An 18,382-nucleotide genomic window follows, 5' to 3' on the forward strand; every position below is an offset into this window, starting at 1 on the left:
TCGCGCGCGAACACACACGGATCGAGATGTTCGCGCGAGTCCCCTTTCGGAAGAGTCCATACATATATCGTAACCGCGTGGCCTTAGCACTAAAATACAAAGAGAACGCGTACCAGTACGTTTTTTGCCTAACGGCGAGCGCACTTTCGAACGGGCACCATAAATACACTCCGCACTGCATGTCTCTCATATCTTTCTCACTGGTACATCGGAACCACCCACTTATGCGCTAAATATGTGTGTGTGTGTGTGTGTATGTATAACCTCTTTTTCCTTCCACGTCTCAAAATCGGAATGTTGTGCACCGGGGTTTTTATCAAGCGACGCGGCGACACTTTACAAATTGTTTAAATCGCGCGTGCATGTGTGTGGTAAAACCATGTGTGTTCCCCGCGTCCTGATACAACTACCGATGAATGTATACGCGCATGTCGAGTTTACCCACGGGATTTCGAGGTTATAACGGAATAAAAATGCGAACCGGCGCGTATACAGACGAGAAGCGTGGGTACGCCGCCAGATGGCGGTAGCAGCGTATACCCTCGGTACTCCGATCTGCACACCACCGCTTAACGTGTAGGTACACACGAAGAAAAAAAATAGGAAAGTATGGTACGTTTTCCGAGCGTGAACACAGCGACCCGCGGTTTTTTTTTTTATCTTCACGATGACTTTTGCAATCGGTTTTATACTCTCTTTTATTGTGTGCCTCTTTTCGTTTGTTTTTTGTTTTTCGTTCGTGTTTCGTTCTTTTTTTAAATGGCTACTAATAGAATTGCTGTAGCAATGGCGGTCACGGCGAGCTTGGGAGTACCTCCGGCGGAAGTATCTATATTGTAGTCCACATTGAGGCCCGTAGATTCTGAATGATAAAAAGTGACTTGTAAAAGGATCGTTGCGGCTTGAGACATTGTTCAAGGGAGGGAAGAATAGGGGGATCATCTAGTGCCTAGATATGCCCATCGAGTGGCTACCTCGACTGTTTCTCTAAATCGCTTCGTCTACAAGGGTCAAGGGGACTGAGGGACTCTCTTAATTGTCGAATCGAGCGATACGTTAACGTTGCTGCTTCTCTCGAGCGACATTGTCGTCGCTTGTGATTTGCTTTTGGCGGCCTTTGAAGGGGGCTGGAGGGGTTGATGGTTTTTGGGGGGGAAGAAAGGATGGATGGAGACGTCTGGGTTTTGTCTCTGATCGCTTACAATAGGATCGTTGAATCTTCGACTGCTGAACAATTCTGAATACAAGGATCTCAATAATATGTGAGCTTCAGATAATTTACAAAGTTCTATATAAATGTTATGTCGAAATAAAGTTTGCAATGTTTAGAATTCTGTACTGTATTGTAGACTCTTACCGCTGTATTATTCTATGATTTTTAGAGACTAGTATTTTTTAATAAAGTAAATGTATTCTACGATAAAAACGACGAAACCATTCGATGGTAGGAGATAAGGATGTATTCAAAGGAGACAGGGTAGATCAGATGGTCGGGATCTCACGGATCAGTCCTCCGACGATCCAAAAAGGAGCTGCCGCTGGGACTATGTTCTCTTCCCGATAAACCACGAATCGAACAATCGAAAATACCTCAATGACCCTTTTCCCTCCTCCTTGAGTGAACAAAATAGAGGCGAAGATAATTAAACGGTCTCTCGTCAATGTAATTAAAAAAAAAAAAAAAAAAAAAAAAAATAAGAAAAACATATCAATCGGTGCAATAGCCTCGTGCACATATAATAATAATATTTCAAAGAGATATAATTACGATTTGAAAAAGGGCACTAATACTGACGGGAACGGTCTCAAAGATGGAAAAAATTGCGGAATGAAACGAACACCGTTCCTCGGTCCACGTGACAGAAACAAAATGGACACTTACCCCGTGCCGTCTTGAACTTCGCGGTCCCCGGCTGACTGAAGCCCATCGCGTTGTGTGCCCTGAGCTCGATCTTGTAGAACGTGTCCGAGTACAGGTTCTTAAGCCAGTGCCTCGTCCTGCCCTGGGTCTTGACGTCCTCCGTCCAACAGGTGTTCTCCAGCACCTCCCATTCGCCTGACACGCGTTTTATCTGACAGTACTTGATCTGATACATGTCGATCGGCTCGCCGTTGTCGGCCGGGACCAACCACGACAATTCGTATTGATTATTGAACTTCGACACGTCGTACTCGGCGGCCGGCGTTATTATCTTCGGTTGGTTCGGGAAGGTTCTACCGGGCGTCACCTCGCGATACATCGCTCCCCAGGTACCAAGACCGACGTCGTTCCACGCGGCGAACCGGAATTCGTATGGGGTCTGCGGTTTCAGACCTTCGATGACGTAGTACGAGTCTGGAACGATAGATAATTATGATAAGATCATTTCTAAGTGATCTGTATTCTTTTTATGTTTTTTACTGTATTCTTTTATGTCCTTATGTATGAATCACTGTCTAGAGTGGTGGCCAACCTTTTACATACCATGCGCCAATTTTTTCACATACGAGTTCAGATGCGTCATACAATACATGGTTGGGGTTGGAAAATAGGGATAGGGGTAGGATCTGCTTCGTTTAGGGGAGGAAATTTTATGATGAAACTTGTAATCTTCCAATGCGCTACGTTTGGCGCATGCATACGTTGGCCACCCCTGCTCTAGAGAGCAAGTTAGAGACACGGAAGATACTTCTTGTATACTAGGTGTGACAATAATGTTTCGAGATGAATTCTTTATGCGAGGCTATCATCTTCAACGTATAGTCCCTCTTGAGACTGCACACACGGGATTCCAGATGTACACTCCCGCTCAAAAGTATTAGGACACTTATCGAAAGTGCAGTATGTATTAGAAGGCATTACGAAATTGCTGAATGTCTGAAATACAGTAAATCATCGATGAAGGTTCGAAGGCTCCTCGACACTGGATGTTCAAACATCATTTCTACCACTGAGTTCCCGTGGAAAGTCTGAACACTTAGCGCCAAGAAGCCTCCGAACACTCATTGATGATTCACTGTAGATATCGTTTAGGGGATAATATTAAAGCTCGATGGGTAACGTTAATGGCATTACAAAGTAGCATAACATATGTAATTTTTACAAAACGTCACATTTCCTTCATACGAACCAGGTGTCCTAATACTTACAAATGGTAATGTACACGCAACTCGAGACAATTCTCGAAACTTTCTTGCCATACCTAACTTGCCTTCCATTTCTTGTACGTAACACAGATTAAGACACGTCTTTACACGAACCAATCCGTGACTAAACTAACTGGCAATATAGACCCTTCGCATGCAGGTAGAGGGACACAGGCCGCATAGTGGGGTAGTACATAACTGTACCCATTCTTCCGACTTTGACTGTTCCGTCGTAGACCGAAACGACGGTTATACAATCAGACGATACCGTTACTTTTTATTATTTTATTCCTTCTTTCAGTCAATTTATATATTTTCAAGACCGACCCTTTGCAATTTCAATCTCGTTAACACAAAGAGAATAATATACAAAGAAGCGAACATTATGGTCTGCAGTCCGCCACATGCGCTCGGTAACCTGGGACCCATCCGCGCCGGGCCTTACCGGGGCGCGCTGACTCGCAGACAATATAGTCATAAAACCCTACCGTTGAGAGACTCGAAAATTCGTCGCGGTCAACTCGCACCGCGACCACGTGCGCGATATTTTCCTGACGTCCGCTTCGCCCTGAAGGAGAGGTATTCCACCTCCGCGTCGCGTGGAAAACCCGAGAAATTTGCCTTCCCCTTCAGGGCATCACCAATAAGGAGGCGAGTTTTGGTCACGCCTTCATCGAACTTTGAGGAAGCGCGACGTCACACGAAACTCGAACAGACAGTCGAAAAGATACATTCGGTCGAAAACATTCATTAGAATCACTCGTTCGCAAACATTCGGTCGCAAAACACACTCGTTCGACAAGAGTCACACGGACTCAAGACATCACGTACTCGTATCGACAAGAGTCAAACGGACTCAATTCATTTGCATTAACTCATAATCGAACAGTCATTCGACAACAATCATTCGAAAACTCGCACTCGTTACGACTAGAGTCACACGGACTCAATTCATTCGCATTAACTCGCAATCGAACAATCATTCGACAACATTCGCATCACGATTCGCCAGCTCCAACGGTCGAGCAATTATTCGTTTTTCTCACTAAAGAAATTGAAACAGTTGCCTAATATTAATTTGGCGGGCAACAGTTCGCAACCGGACGCGTACCACGACGGTCGAGCCTGGAATTTACAACTCCAGGCGGATTCGAAAGAGAAATCCACGCGGACGGACGCGACATTGACGAAAAACAAAAAACTGTACTCGAAACTTTCTTGCCAGACCTAAATTGCCTTCCATTTCTTGTACGTAACACAGATTAAGACACGTCATTACACGAACTAATCCGTGACTAAACTAACTGGCAATATAGACCCTTCGCATGCAGATAGAGGGACACAGGCCGCATAGTGGGGTAATACATAACTGTACCCATTCTTCCGACTTTGACGAAAACAAAAAATTGTACTCGAACCTATATAATTTCTCTCAATCTCCTCTGGTCAATCCAACAAACCAATCCCCGATACTCACCAACAGACCACGTTTTATTCTTAGCCTCCGTCCAGGTCTGCCTGTCCTCCTTGTACTGCACAACGATCGTCCTGACGGGCAATTCCGGATGCGTGGTGGGCGGCACCAATTCGAACCTGATCGTGGTCGCGGTAATCTCGACCATTTTCGACTGCAACACCTCCCCCGGTCGGGTCGCCTCTCTCAGCTCGATATTATGCTCCCGTGTACCGTGCGTGTTCGACGCGATGCATTTGTAGGTTGTGTAATATCGCCTGTCGAGGGGCGCGATCATAAGCGTCGACAGTGGCCCATTGCCAAGTTGTTTGATCATCGCGTCGTTGTCGATTTTCTGATCCCCGTGTATCGTCCATCGTATAGTCGCGTTCGGTATGCTCTCCGCGATACAGCTGATGTTCACTGGCCGTTGTTCCCATGACCAGACGGTCTTGTTCGGCATCGAGGCGAAAGATGGCGGGAACTCTACCATGAGATGTCCGTTCCGGCGTGCCTCCCCCCCAGCGTTCTGAGCGATGCATTCGTACAGACCGTCGTTCGATCTCATAGTTTCGTGGATGGTCAAAGTACCGACTGTCTCGCCAGTGATATCGTCTTGACTATTCGTGAGGATCACTCTGTCGTCCTCTGGTTGGGCTCCTTTCACGTAAGGCTTGTCATTCGTGTGCTTTCGGAATGTCACTTGGGGAGGAGGTCTGCCGAACGCTTTGCACACGATTGTCGCCTCTTTATCCTGCACCACGGTGGCGTTCAGAAACTCCATAATCTTTGGCTTGACTATCACGTTCACCATGATGTTCGTGTTTGCTGTGCCGGCCGCGTTCGTCGCTGTGCACTGATATTCACCAGCATCCTCTCTGTTCACGTTCGTGATCGTTAACATCCCGGTGTCCGCGTCCACGCCGAAACGGTCGGCGCTCGAGAGATTCTGCTGCGTCAACGACTTCACCCAGGTGAATTTCGGCGGCGGTTTACCGAGAGCTTGGCACTGTATACTCGCGTCTTCCCCTTCGATTATGTCGACCGGACTGGAGAGATCCGTCACCGTCGGGCGCACGTGCACCTGTTAAATGAAATGCAAACCCCGTCTGATATACCGTGCGGCGAACGCCACGACCCGGGAATAATTGGCCGACGCAATTGTGGGCGAGAAGAGGCCGCGCGTTAATTATGGAGATCAGCAGCGGGGGAACGATACACTCCCCGTTTTCGGGCTCGGTACTGGATTCTGTTTGCAAATGGTAAAATAATGTTTTCGTGTAACCTGTTTCGCAACCGCGAATACTGTGTTCTGGAATTTTTTATACGATGATTCTTGAATTGTTCGTTTCTGCGGGTTTCGCTTTTATTTGAATTTTGGATTCAAATGGATTTATTTTGAATATTTGTAGTTTGTAGCGTTTACGTTTCAATTACCAAATATTAATGTAGATCATATAGATGGTATGTAATATTGTTCTTGACAATGTCTATAGAATTTCTGATTAATTTTTTATCTTTAAATTGTAAAATAAACATAGGCTAATGATGCACATGTATTTCTGTTAATAAAGTAACTATAATTCGTTGAAATATGAACGAAGTTTGAATTATTTTACCGAGGTCCTTATATTAATATCAATTTTTCTGGCAATATTTGAGTAAGGTTCAAGCCTGCGTTTCGTAATTTGTTTTTAAAGCTAGTTTTTCTGGTCGTTAACCCTTATCCATCCCTTGCCCCAATTTGACATATATTGCTCCTACGAAATAAAGTTATTCTGTCAGATGTAAGTAAACATAGCTGAAGCTCCATGATTTTAAAGTATTTGCAAACTTAAATATTTATCTTTTCGTTATATTAAATTTTTACCACTGTGTCAATTTGACGTCGAGGGACAAGTTAAGTTGAGAAAATGAAGGACGGATGAGGGTTAAGACGACGAACACCCGGTATAAGGAAGCAAAAAATTGCCAATGCTCACCTCGACACGAATAGGTCGTTCTTTGAGCTCTCCCGTGTTCAACACCGATGCTCGGCAAGTGTAGATCCCGTCGTCGGATTCTTGTACGTTCTTGATCTTCAGCGCGTACTTGTCGATGATGTAGTGGTCGTTCGTCTTAATTAATTCACCGTTGTAGAGCCAGTCGACTAAGGGCGAAGGCCTCGCGCGTACTTTGCACTGAATCGGGAAGTCTTCTCCAAGGATTGGGTATTGATTCTGGGGCGCGTCGTCCCAAGTGATCGCCACTGTGAAACAGTAATTATTATTCAAGCACAACATTCTCTTTTCCTGAGTACAAAGTTTCGCGAATTCCGTGAAAATTACGAACTTCAATTTTTACGAATATGAATATTTTATTGTAACGTTCTAATATACGAAAGGAATTTGTTGTATGGTAAAAAAAAATAAATAAATAAATAAACTGATTTTTTTCTCTGATTTCATCAACATCAAGATTAAAGAAAATTCATAAAACACATACTACGTAGACTAAATACTATTGCATAATGAAAGGAATGTAGCCTCGAATACGTGGACACAGAGAATCACAAATGATTATTAAATATGTATACCTGCTGGAAAAGGTAAGTTAATACATCTGTGTGTTTGAATAGTCAATCAAACCCTACTTCAATGTTTCGAATCAGTTGAAGAATTATAATTATAATTCTCAATCTTCTTTTCCAGATTTTGCAGACTTTTAATATTTAAAAATTTGTATTTTTCAAAAGTACGAGCCCAAATAGTTCGGATTGTTCACAGAGCACAGACGGTTCTTTAAATGAGACATTAATTAGATATAAATTACTCACCGATAGTTTCAATTGTCACAGTCTTGTTCAGCTGTATCGAATTCGCATAAGTGCCCCTGCACATGTATTTCCCAGCCTGCTCCTCCTGAAGGGAGTTGAAATACAGAGACAGGCTGTTATCCTGGTGCAATTCGGTGTACATCGGTGGTTTCGAGTTCCCTGGGAACGTGCTATAGGGAATAATTAAAAAAATAATTAGTCCATCGAACGACCCACTTCCCAAAAAAGGATCTACGTTCTATATGACGATGAGTAGAATGTCCAGATGAGTCGAAGAGTGTAAGGGTGGAGACACTGTAACGATATCGGCTCAACGGTTCGCAAACATTTTTAAAACCACTTCGGAATCATCACTAAAAATATAAAATAGAACTCTTGTTGACAATACCTAAGCAACCAATCTTCAGGTTTCTGGTTTCAAATTGCATTGAATTTTGATTTCACCATAACATTAGGTTCGTGGTTTCAAAATTTATTTTTCGACAATTCTATGAACTTGAAGATATACACCACCAGTCAGAAGTTCGGAAACAATCTATGATGTGAAGGAAAACAGAAAATCTAATTATGTATTTTACAAAATTTTTAAATATTTTAGATTTTTACCAAAATAATTCGCAAGTGTCTCAGTTCGAGTACTACAACCGGGCAGAAGGTTATTCTAAATGCAAAAACAAATCGCAAATATGGAATGAAATCATTTCCTATGATGCTTTGTTTCCCAGATGATCGAATTTGAAAATCTCTACTGGATACGTGTGCAATCGACTAGGACTTGGCTAACGCGTCTGTCCATCACATTTAGTTTCTACTTAAAGTCAATAATGTCCCTATTTCTAATCATCTAAGAGTTCTGCTATCGCAGAAATTTATTTTTATTATTTACTTATGCAACATTCAACAAAAAAGCTTTTTAGGTATAAAGTTTAAATCTCTCTTTATAATTAAATTTAAATAAAAGTTAATTTATGATGAAGTATAAAATGTCCTATTTCTGCTCAGCGAAAATGGAAATGTCAAAACAAAACTTTAGCGAACAATATTAAAGACTCCGTAAATTTTTGTTAGTAAAAATGACGGATAAACTTCTTAAATTTATTTCTATTAAAATACTGCCATGTATTGAACAGCGGCCTGTAGCATTTTGTACGAAACTACTGAACTAATTTAAATAATATTTTGTATAACTAATTTATTCCTTAACTTTTTACACTAAATAAAAAATATACGTACTGAGCAGAAATCCGGACGTGATTAGAAATAGGGACACTGACCTTATTGCCACTACGAATTTAAATTCGCATACTCGATGAAATTTCTAAGTCGATTTTCTCAAAAAACAAAGCTTCTTATGAAAAAATATATTCTTCTTTTTCCACTTATATTTCCTTATAGAATCACCTCCTAACCCGACCTGAGGCACCCTCCATACTTCCTCAACTTAATTCAAGGAATAGCAATGCAATACTGCAGAAGGATCGAAGAAAGCCAGCAATCTTTACCGAACTTTTCACCAGCTGCATATCCACCCACAGATACATTCCAGTCGAGCAAGAACCGTCGGCGGTGTTCATGTTTCCTCGAAAACCGTTCACGAACCAGCAATATAAAGCTCATAAATCGGCCCTGGAACGACTAATCCGCGTTCTAAACGCGAAACGTCGAGCCGATATCGGTGAAATATCGTTACGATAAATGCGAGTGAAGGGGGTAGTGGTTGGGTGAGAGCTCGCATTGCAGCATCGAATTCGGATCGATAGCGTGAGCAGAGAGATCGGCCGCGAATCGATCGGCCTTAATTCGACGTAAGAGACTCGGATCGATAAAGAGAGAGTCAAGGGCTCGATGCTCGACGGGATGGATCGTGAGCTACTGGGACCGGCAATCCTCGACGTTTGTGTTGTGCACAAGATGGGGGGGGGGATTGGTACGAACTGGGAGACATTCAACATGAATTCACACAATTTACCAACGTTCCATGACAGTGTATGTGGCGTGGTGTGTGCGTGTGAGGAGAGATAAGGTGTTCAGGTGGTGTGCTGCTGAGTCCGTCGTGTTGTAACGAACAGTTCCACGCGAATTCGAAACGGTTGCGTCAGCAGCGATACACGATTTAATGAACCCTTTCGGGGGTGAGGAAACGCATTCGAAACCGATGATTTGATTGTGAGAGAGAAAAAATTTGGGAGGCGGAACTGGGCGTCTGTGGTTTGTTCATCGATTTGGTCCAGACACCGTGATTAGATCGATCTCGCAATCGAGACGGTAGGCTGGCTTCTTGCGAGTCTACGTGAAAGTACGTTCGCTATGTTTCTTAACCCTTAACTGCTACGTGGATTTACTCTGGTGTTTTGTGATGTGTAATTAGTCTAACAGATCGATAAATTGCAGGATTTCACCTAACAGAAAATTATTAAGACACTTGGCCATGGGCGTAGCCAGGTTATCACGGGGAAAAAAATATTAACACATCGACTGCCACAGTGAAAAAGGCTGTACGTAGTCAGACACATTTTATTTTGTTTTTAAAGTCATAGATCGTTGACAGTGTATGCGGTTTGTTAATGGAGGCTGTTGGTCGTGTTTCAAATTATAATGCAATATTAAATATTACACACAAATTTTGTAACTCTGGGAAGGGGCAAAATCCAATTTTTTTCTTGTAGGGTGGGGCAAAAGTCAGTTTTTCCCGTCCCAGCTACGCCCATGCACTTTGCATCTTCAGAGTGAAATTATGACAATTTTGTACTGTTCGACGTACTCCAGGACCCCAACGTAACAGTTAAAGGATAAATATTCATCAAAACATACAAATTTCATATTATAATTTTGGATCAGAGCCGGTGTGCTTCGACGTAGCGTCAACTTCAATGAATATTCATGCGGCCATTTTTGAAATGTCCATATTTTTGTAATTTTGTGCACAAAGAGAACAAATAAAACTATATCCTCATCTTTTCTTAAAATTTTTCAATTGGATCTTACTATTATAAAATTGCATTTCTTTAAAACAATTGCAAAATAAATGGATAATAAATATTATTTTAAACTGAAATACTTTTTGTTAGGCACTCTTATGTGTATACTACAAGCACCCATGAAGCTCATTTTCATTAGTTTGTTAGTTCAACAAGTTACGATTTATTGAAAAAAGCATGACACAATATTTCAAACAGCTGTAGAATTAACAATTTAAAAAATGTTCAAAAATCCGTCGAGATACGTTTATATTCCACTGAACACTATACCATATTCAAATGTCAACAAAATCCGAAATATTCCCTCAAAAAATATCCGATTTCTCGCGGAATGCCCGAAATAATAATACTACCTCCGTGATAGATTCCGATAACCAATCGTCAGATATTAAATTTTCAGAAACCATCAAGCCGGTCGTTGAACTTCCCCCATAAACCAAACGAACATAAGCCCATTAACAGTTCATCCCAATTACGTATTCATCGAATGATCTATTTCATCTTCATCCGCAAGTAGCGTCAGCCAACCGTGTCAGCCGGATAATTACGCGTCTTGTAAAAACAAAAAGAACGAAATTCTCACAATTTTTCTGATTACAGCAAACCCAGCACCGTATAGGCGAAGATAGAATTACTCTACGGAACAATTACGGCAAGAAGAGGCGTGCATAGAGGGTACACACGCAGAAAGAGAGGTGGAGTGAATGTCGAGTAGAGCTTGAAACGATTAAAACTGGCAACGACGAGCGAATGGAGGAGGATGATGCACCGGGCACGATAACAGTGTTAGTCCGACGATTATGCAATTCCCTTTTCTTCGGCCTTGCCTCCCCAAACCCCCGATCGGAACATCGGCCCGAGTACAATTAATGAAACGGCTCTCTGTGTTCGTACACGGGTTCTCGCCGAGCGAATTTATCGGCCATTAGTCGCTCCGCGACGAACGGACATAATTATGCAAATCAGGGAACGGTGGGGGGGGGGGGGGGGGAGGCCCGCGTAATCGGGCAAACACGCGATCCAACGAATCAGTTACCGAGGTTACACACTCGTTAGATTGTTTGATCCAACGTGGTTAAATATTTGCAAGACAGGTACACCCGGACGATAGATAGTTTATTAACGGTACGGGTCGACGTTCCGCGGTGAACTAACATACTGGAAAGACACTCCGGTTCTGACGGACGATACAGGCTGATATGTGGGCGTCGCGTGAGGATCCTTTGTCGTTTGAAATTACGACAGGTCAGTTGAGAACAGAGAATGGTATTGTTAGGTGTATAGGAATACTTAATTGTTAATGGTTATGTGGCGTAAATTGGTAAGCTTTAATAGGTGGAATTTTAATAATCGATTCTACAGGAAGAATTGGCGTAGAGAAATTGTGTCTTTAAATTTGTATTCATTGTTTGATTGAATATTAGAATTTTTGACCGACTAGTTGAATTATAAATAGAAGATGGGCTTACGAAATTTGGATTCATGAATATTGTCTTCTGAAATAGACTTTCAAACAACAATTTTTTAATGTAATTATGAATATAATAAAGCTGGTTGTTCAACTCGAATTTTTATATATAGGATGGATCAGCTAAATGGGATTACCTAAATGTTTGCCTTATTTATTGTTGACCTTGAAATCTCATAGAAGATGACCTTGAGAAGACATTCTACTGTTACATGTTCACCTTGAAATAGAGCAACTCTGTCCTGGGAAGTTTTTTCATAGAATAACAAAAAAATTTAGGGGAATCTATTTAGCTGGTCTCCCCTGTATAATTAAATTCAACATGTAATATTAAATTTCTGATTCGATAACGAATTTTCGAAACAGAGTGTTTAAATTGTAATATAATTTTTAACATTAATTCGATTAATATTATTCAAATTCATATGAACTCGACTTGTAATGAAATCCCATCTAAACCAACGTTTATTCACAACGATAAAGTCACGTACCAAACTTTCCAAATTGGATCAAGAAAACTACCAATTAATATTTTGCCAGCAGCTCCATCGACAATTAAACAATTAATTAAACCGTACACTAATTACCTACGCAAAACATCGACCATAGATCTGATCCTCCCTATTCCCAAATGGACCCTAAGTTCCATCCAAGTGTGCACCAACCTCACGCGGCTCCCCCATAAAGGATACGAAAATATCCACATAACGGAGCCACTTAATTGCTCGGGCCCACGCGGTTGCGTCATTGGCGCCTTCATAACGCGTCCAAGGATCCTTTAACATCTATTTTAGTCAGACCTATCGTCTCCTTCTCCCCACGATCTTCTTGCTCTCGAACATAAAGGTGTACAAAGGTGGAGAGGTGCCACCCCGTTAAACAGTTCAAATACGCTGGGAAGTCAGTTTACCGGTTGGAAGGCGGAAAACTTTCCCGAACAGCTTAATGAGCAACGCTTAGTTCGCAGAACAATCGGCCGGGCCAGCAGCAATTAAGAGCTTCTGTACAGGCTGTAGTAGACGTAAATCAGTTGCGCGCAAGGGGGTGAGTGGGGTGTGACGATGATGGTGTGGTGTTGGTGGTGGTGAATGGGGTGGATAAAGAAAAACAGTCTTCTAAGTTGGATGGAAACTAAGGCAACTAAAGGGACATCGAGAAAAACAGAGACTGAAAACGAACGACACTACGGTTGCGTGGTAAAGCCTTGAATTCAGTTTTGTATACTCGCCTTTCGATCGGTAAGACGACGAGTCTGTGTGCAAAACAAGTGACAGAAATTCGTTAAATTAGTGCTTGGGTGGTGGTCGTGTCCTATTCGTGTGTAATATTAATTCTTCGTTTAATTTTGTTTATTGAATATTCTAGGACTTGTGGGGCAAACTGATGTATCGGCGAGTAGAAACAGGAGAAATTGTTAAATTGTTTCTTTTTAACTCAAACAAATTTGTATGTAATTTATGATCATTGGTGGATCGATTTGTCAAATATTGTCAGTTACATGATTTCGTGTGTTTTAATTTAGTCTAAAGTAGTAGAGTGAATGTTTCATCGATGTTTGACAGACTTTTATGGACTCTGGGCCACTTACCTAAGACTCGCGTAAAGTTTAATATAGTTCGACTAGATTACGTGGTGTCTGTCAAAGTTTGACCGTAGTTAAATGCAGTCTGACGAAGTCTGACAGGCTCTCATGGAGCCTGACAAAATCTGGTTGGGTTTGTTCGTAGTTTGACACAGTTCCACAGTATCCGACATCGGTTCATTTGTGTTTGATTAATGAACTCTGACAGATTTTGGTAGAATTTCGTAACCACTATTGATTAAAGTTAGGCAGAGTCTGACGATGTACACACTGGATTGATGTTTGAGTGAATTGGACGCAGTTTGATAATGTCAGACTACAAGTAAACCGATTGTCCAATTTTGCAATTCATATCATACAGATTCACTGTAAATACAATAATTTTATTCGGTCTGTCTTGTCATTCATGATATCTGTTCGTATAAAAAACATCGACTTTTTTTATTTCTACTCGCAGAATCGTCACAGTTTGCCCGTTATCTCGAGTGTTATGTATCACCCTCTCTCCTTTCAATTATTAGCTAAAAGAGGGACTGTTATTGTTTTAAAAAAAAAACAAGAAAACAGTTCAAAAATTGCGAAAACACCCCTTGCCCATATATTCTCGTCCGGCCTGACAAACGTTTGTTTGCGTTGTCGCGATATTTTCGCGTTTCCTCCTCCGTTTCTCTGTTCGCCAACGATCGCTTGAATTACGACTTTCAACCAGTACTGTCTGAACCCGCACGAACCTGAAGGATTTAATAAATCAACGGGACCTTTGTTGCAATAACGAATGCAGTGTCAAAGGCGAGATATTATTTCAGGCTGTTGAACGTGTTCCACCAGCTCCACAAAGAAAAATCCTTCGGCAATAAGAAAACTAATAAAAACGATCAACGAACATGAGGATCATAAAACAACCCTTCATCCCGAGACTATTTCTATATGAAATTCGACAATTAAATTACTACTAGTTTTAGGATGTCTATTCTTAGCTAATATCAAATTACAATACTTCATCTCCAGAGAAAAAATGTTTTACACTACAATTCTAAATTAGAATTAAAAAAGAAAAAAAATGTTTGATATCTAAGCTAGAAAATACTTTTATCCCTATCGCTTAGTTAAGATAGCCCCAAAATTCTGTTCTACTTTTCGTAAATAATTTTTTAATCTGTTACCCATCAACCCCGAGGCATACAACACGCTTGAAACTTTTACCCACCAATCCCAAATCATAACTCTCTAATCTCTGACTCATCAACACCTAGTAATATCCAAAAATTCCTATTAGACCCTTTCTTACTCCCACTACTTTTGAAATCAGATCAGCAAATCTTACTTAACAATAACAAAGATAGCTAAGAATGCAATATAAACTCATTTACGTCTAAAACTCTGAGCCAGACACCCAGAAGAATCACTAAAGCCTACCAGTTCTAGAAACTATCATCTAACTATATACTTGAAAAACTTGAAAGATTTCGAACACCAATTTCAAAACTTGTAAGATTTCGAACACCGATTTCAAAACTTGTAAGATTTCGAACACCAATTTCAAAACTTGTAAGATTTCGAACACCAATTTCAAAACTTGTAAGATTTCGAACACCAATTTCAAAACTTGTAAGATTTCGAACACCAATTTCAAAACTTGTAAGATTTCGAACACCAATTTCAAAACTTGTAAGATTTCGTACCCCAAATTTTATTACAATAAAATGATTATTTTCGAAATACTAGACCGTATTATTAATATTTTTTAATACTTCGTTATTGTTAAGTTCCTAAAATTCAAATCGAATTAATTCAGCCGGACAAGAGTACACAATGGCAAGGGGCGAATAATCCAATGGTAGTATACCCAAAAGTTAGTCGACGCGGTTAACGATCATCCACATCGTGTGACCGTCGATCTACTCACTTCAGGGACTCGATCACACGATTTTGCGTATCGAGCCATTGCATGTCGCTGATGAGCTTCGTGTCTTCGACCTTCGGCTTGCACGTCAGAATGATGCTGGACCCGATTGGCTTCGTCTGCGTTTCGCCGCTCGGCAGGATCTCCAAGGATGCTTCCTCTCCGTAAGCTGCAACCAGAGTCGTGATCGTTGTTAGGTCGTTAGATCGACAACGGGAACCGGGTCGTTAGATTGACAACGGGAACCGGGTCGTTAGCGTTTCAGAGGGGCAGAGGAATGGAAAAGAGCTGGCGCAACCAAGATGGCGCGTTGCTCGGACACGCTGGTTTAATCGTCCGCTGGGTAATTGCACGTAATTCCGTAATAACGAAACGATTACGCTCTCGACGTCCTTGGAAACTGTCCGCGATTTTTACGTATACCATGAAACTCTCGCGTGTACAAGCTCCTCGCTACGTGTCACGAACGACGAGCGTGTACAGACGGAGGATCGTCACGGTCTGCCGGTTTCGTTTGGTGATTTCGATACGTGCACGATTATAACACTGGCCTATTCAGACCTTAATTTTTTTTTCCTTTGAGGAAAATATTCGGTTTCTCTTTTGAGGACGATACTCGGTTTTGGAGTTGTGGAATTATTTTATTGGGGACAACAAGGAGGCAGGACAAAATATTTTTTTCGTTTCAACACTGGAAACAGCAGACTATTGAATTATCCCTCTATGGGCCGAATTTTTTTTCAGAACTATACATTTAAAATACTGATTAATAATGAGAACCCAACATGTTTTTTCAGCAATTTTTTGTATTATAATGTAATTGGTTAGTGAGAAGATATTATATAACAAGATTATATGCCACCTTATGACAAAAGTTAAATTATTTAATAAAATATCTTGAAAGTTACACGAGCCCATAGAAGGTTAAGGTGTATTGTATGATGGTACAAAGGGCATCGAACTTCTCTTGAACCCTCTACTTACTGCTGAGGGTAACTTCGAAGTGACCAATGTACTAGGGCGGTTTTTAGGTGTGCCACTTAGCTGAATACAGTAAGTCCCCGATAAGTGTTCGAAGGCCCCTCGGTACTGAACATTAAATATTTCAATAATTTTATATACAAGCTCTATCACTGCGCTACACTTTATTAAAAATATCAGCGTTACACCTGGGGACCATGGCGAGATGCTATATTTCCATCATTCATAATACGATAGCATTCTGGTATAGTAGAAGGTCGTGACGCGTTTCTATTAATATTTTATTTAAAAAACCAGCCTATTTCGAAGAATCTCCTTTCAAAGCACATCTGTAACAAATAGTCTATTGGATCATCAAAAACGTCACACATTTTCCATACAAAACAAAAAAACTAAAATCGTATGATTTTCCAAAACTACGCAAACCAGCGATCGAACACCAAAGGGACCAGAGAACATCCGGATTTATGATCGAAGAACGCGAGGTTCGCCGCAGGTAACCGCGTCGAGGGGGTCTCGGTTCCTCGAGTTGGAGGATCTATGTGGGATCGTCACGAGTTTGGATCGTGGGACCAAGTAGCTCACTCGTCAAATATGACAAAAATAGTCTTACGCAAGTTACTTAGTATGGAGGTGAACATTATGTGGTATGAATAATTTCTTTACAGGTAAAGCAACGGAGCAGACTTCAAGGTGGAGTTAATTTCTTTAAATAGAATCCTCTATTTCTTTCATTCATAATACAATAGTATTTCTTGTAGCCCGTTTATATTAACATTTCATTAAAAAAAAACCAGCTTATTTCGAAGAATCTCCTTTCAAAGCACATCTGTAACAAATAGTCTATTGGATCATCAAAAACGTCACACATTTTCCATACAAAACAAACAAACTAAAATCGTACGATTTTCCAAAACTACGCAAACCAGCGATCGAACACCAAAGGGACTAGAGAACATCCGGATTTATGATCGAAGAACGCGAGGTTCGCCGCAGGTAACCGCGTCGAGGGGGTCTCGGTTCCTCGAGTTGGAGGATCTATGTGGGATCGTCACGAGTTTGGATCGCGGGGCCAAGTAGCTCACTCGTCTCTGTAAGCCTCTTACCAAAACGAGCGGCGGCGGGGGTCGTCGGCGGTGGTGATGGTGGCGCCCTGAGCACGTAGATGCACAGCACTGAAATGCAGATCGACGTCTCGGCGGCGCTCATCTCCTCCAGGCGTCGCGTCGCTGTGGCGGAATGCGACACGGCCGGTTTTACGACGCGACATACGTGCGTCAACTATGACGCCGGGAATGCGCACGGCCCGGGGGTTATGCCGGCGTGACACCCAGCGGGCTGGTGCACGCACGCACAACAGGAAGCCAGAATTAAGCTAATTAATCGTGACGAGCGAAAGTACGGAATTGCCCTAACTAGGAAACGTTGCCGGGGAGAGCGTGTACGCGCTCGGCGCCACGACTCGATGACAACTTTGTTTCGGGAACGCAAACTATTTTGCCTCCGGTGGTTCTCCCAACGCTCGCTTGACGGAATGGATCTGCGAGTGCTCGTTGACAAATGTTGGAATTTTCATTTATGGGAACAGCAGAATCGTATTGCTTGTTTCGTGGAAATTGTTCGCAGGATGATAACTGGGGCCTCGGGATGGGTAATAGCGAATGAAAGTGTGGGATCAGAGTTCATGACTGATGGAACTGTAATTTATTTTTTTGTGATGATAGAATAAACGTTACGAAGTCAGTAGATATACGAATTATTTGTAATCAATCTTAGAACATTATTTTTATCAAATTTTTGGAAAATAATAGTTTTTTCTATCTTTAATTATTACAACTGGTCCCTTACTTTTGACTGTCAGTTATCTGGGTGTTTAGAATCCTGTTGTTTGTGGCGATTTTTAAAGATTTATTTGTGGAGACTAGAAACAGAAAATTTGGAGTCGCATAGAAGATTCTATTAGGTAGCAGATGAAATGAAAATTGTGTTAAAATTTATCGAACTTTTCGATATAATGAATTTCAGGAAATTCGACAATTTTTTCGACATCCACTTTTTTACATAAATAGACTCTAA

At 41.4% G+C, this 18,382-nt stretch overlaps 1 protein-coding gene across 1 annotated transcript; it reads right to left on the reverse strand.

Moving 5' to 3' along the window:
• Positions 1–655: 655 nt before the first annotated feature.
• LOC107189400 (fasciclin-2) lies at positions 656–17,515 on the reverse strand. The gene is made up of 7 exons (XM_015577924.1): positions 17,413–17,515; positions 15,329–15,494; positions 7,395–7,564; positions 6,562–6,827; positions 4,604–5,663; positions 1,883–2,335; positions 656–862 (listed from the first exon to the last, which is right to left on the reverse strand). The coding sequence occupies exons 1-7, from the start codon at positions 17,513–17,515 to the stop codon at positions 756–758; spliced, it is 2,325 nt and encodes a 774-aa protein (XP_015433410.1). The 3' UTR covers positions 656–755.
• Positions 17,516–18,382: the final 867 nt, after the last annotated feature.

The sequence above is a fragment of the Dufourea novaeangliae genome, unplaced genomic scaffold (assembly GCF_001272555.1).
Source record: "Dufourea novaeangliae isolate 0120121106 unplaced genomic scaffold, ASM127255v1 scaffold147, whole genome shotgun sequence".
NCBI classification, from domain to species: domain Eukaryota; kingdom Metazoa; phylum Arthropoda; class Insecta; order Hymenoptera; family Halictidae; genus Dufourea; species Dufourea novaeangliae.

Excerpts from the sequence above, each read along its gene's own strand:
- LOC107189400 (XM_015577924.1), bottom strand. The coding sequence starts at position 17,515 with ATGAGCGCCGCCGAGACGTCGATCTGCATTTCAGTGCTGTGCATCTAC. Across the intron at positions 6,828-7,394 it reads TGTGACAATTGAAACTATCG|TGGCGATCACTTGGGACGAC; the intron begins GTGAGTAATTTA and ends ACTGTTTCACAG. Across the intron at positions 2,336-4,603 it reads GAATAAAACGTGGTCTGTTG|ACTCGTACTACGTCATCGAA; the intron begins GTGAGTATCGGG and ends CTATCGTTCCAG.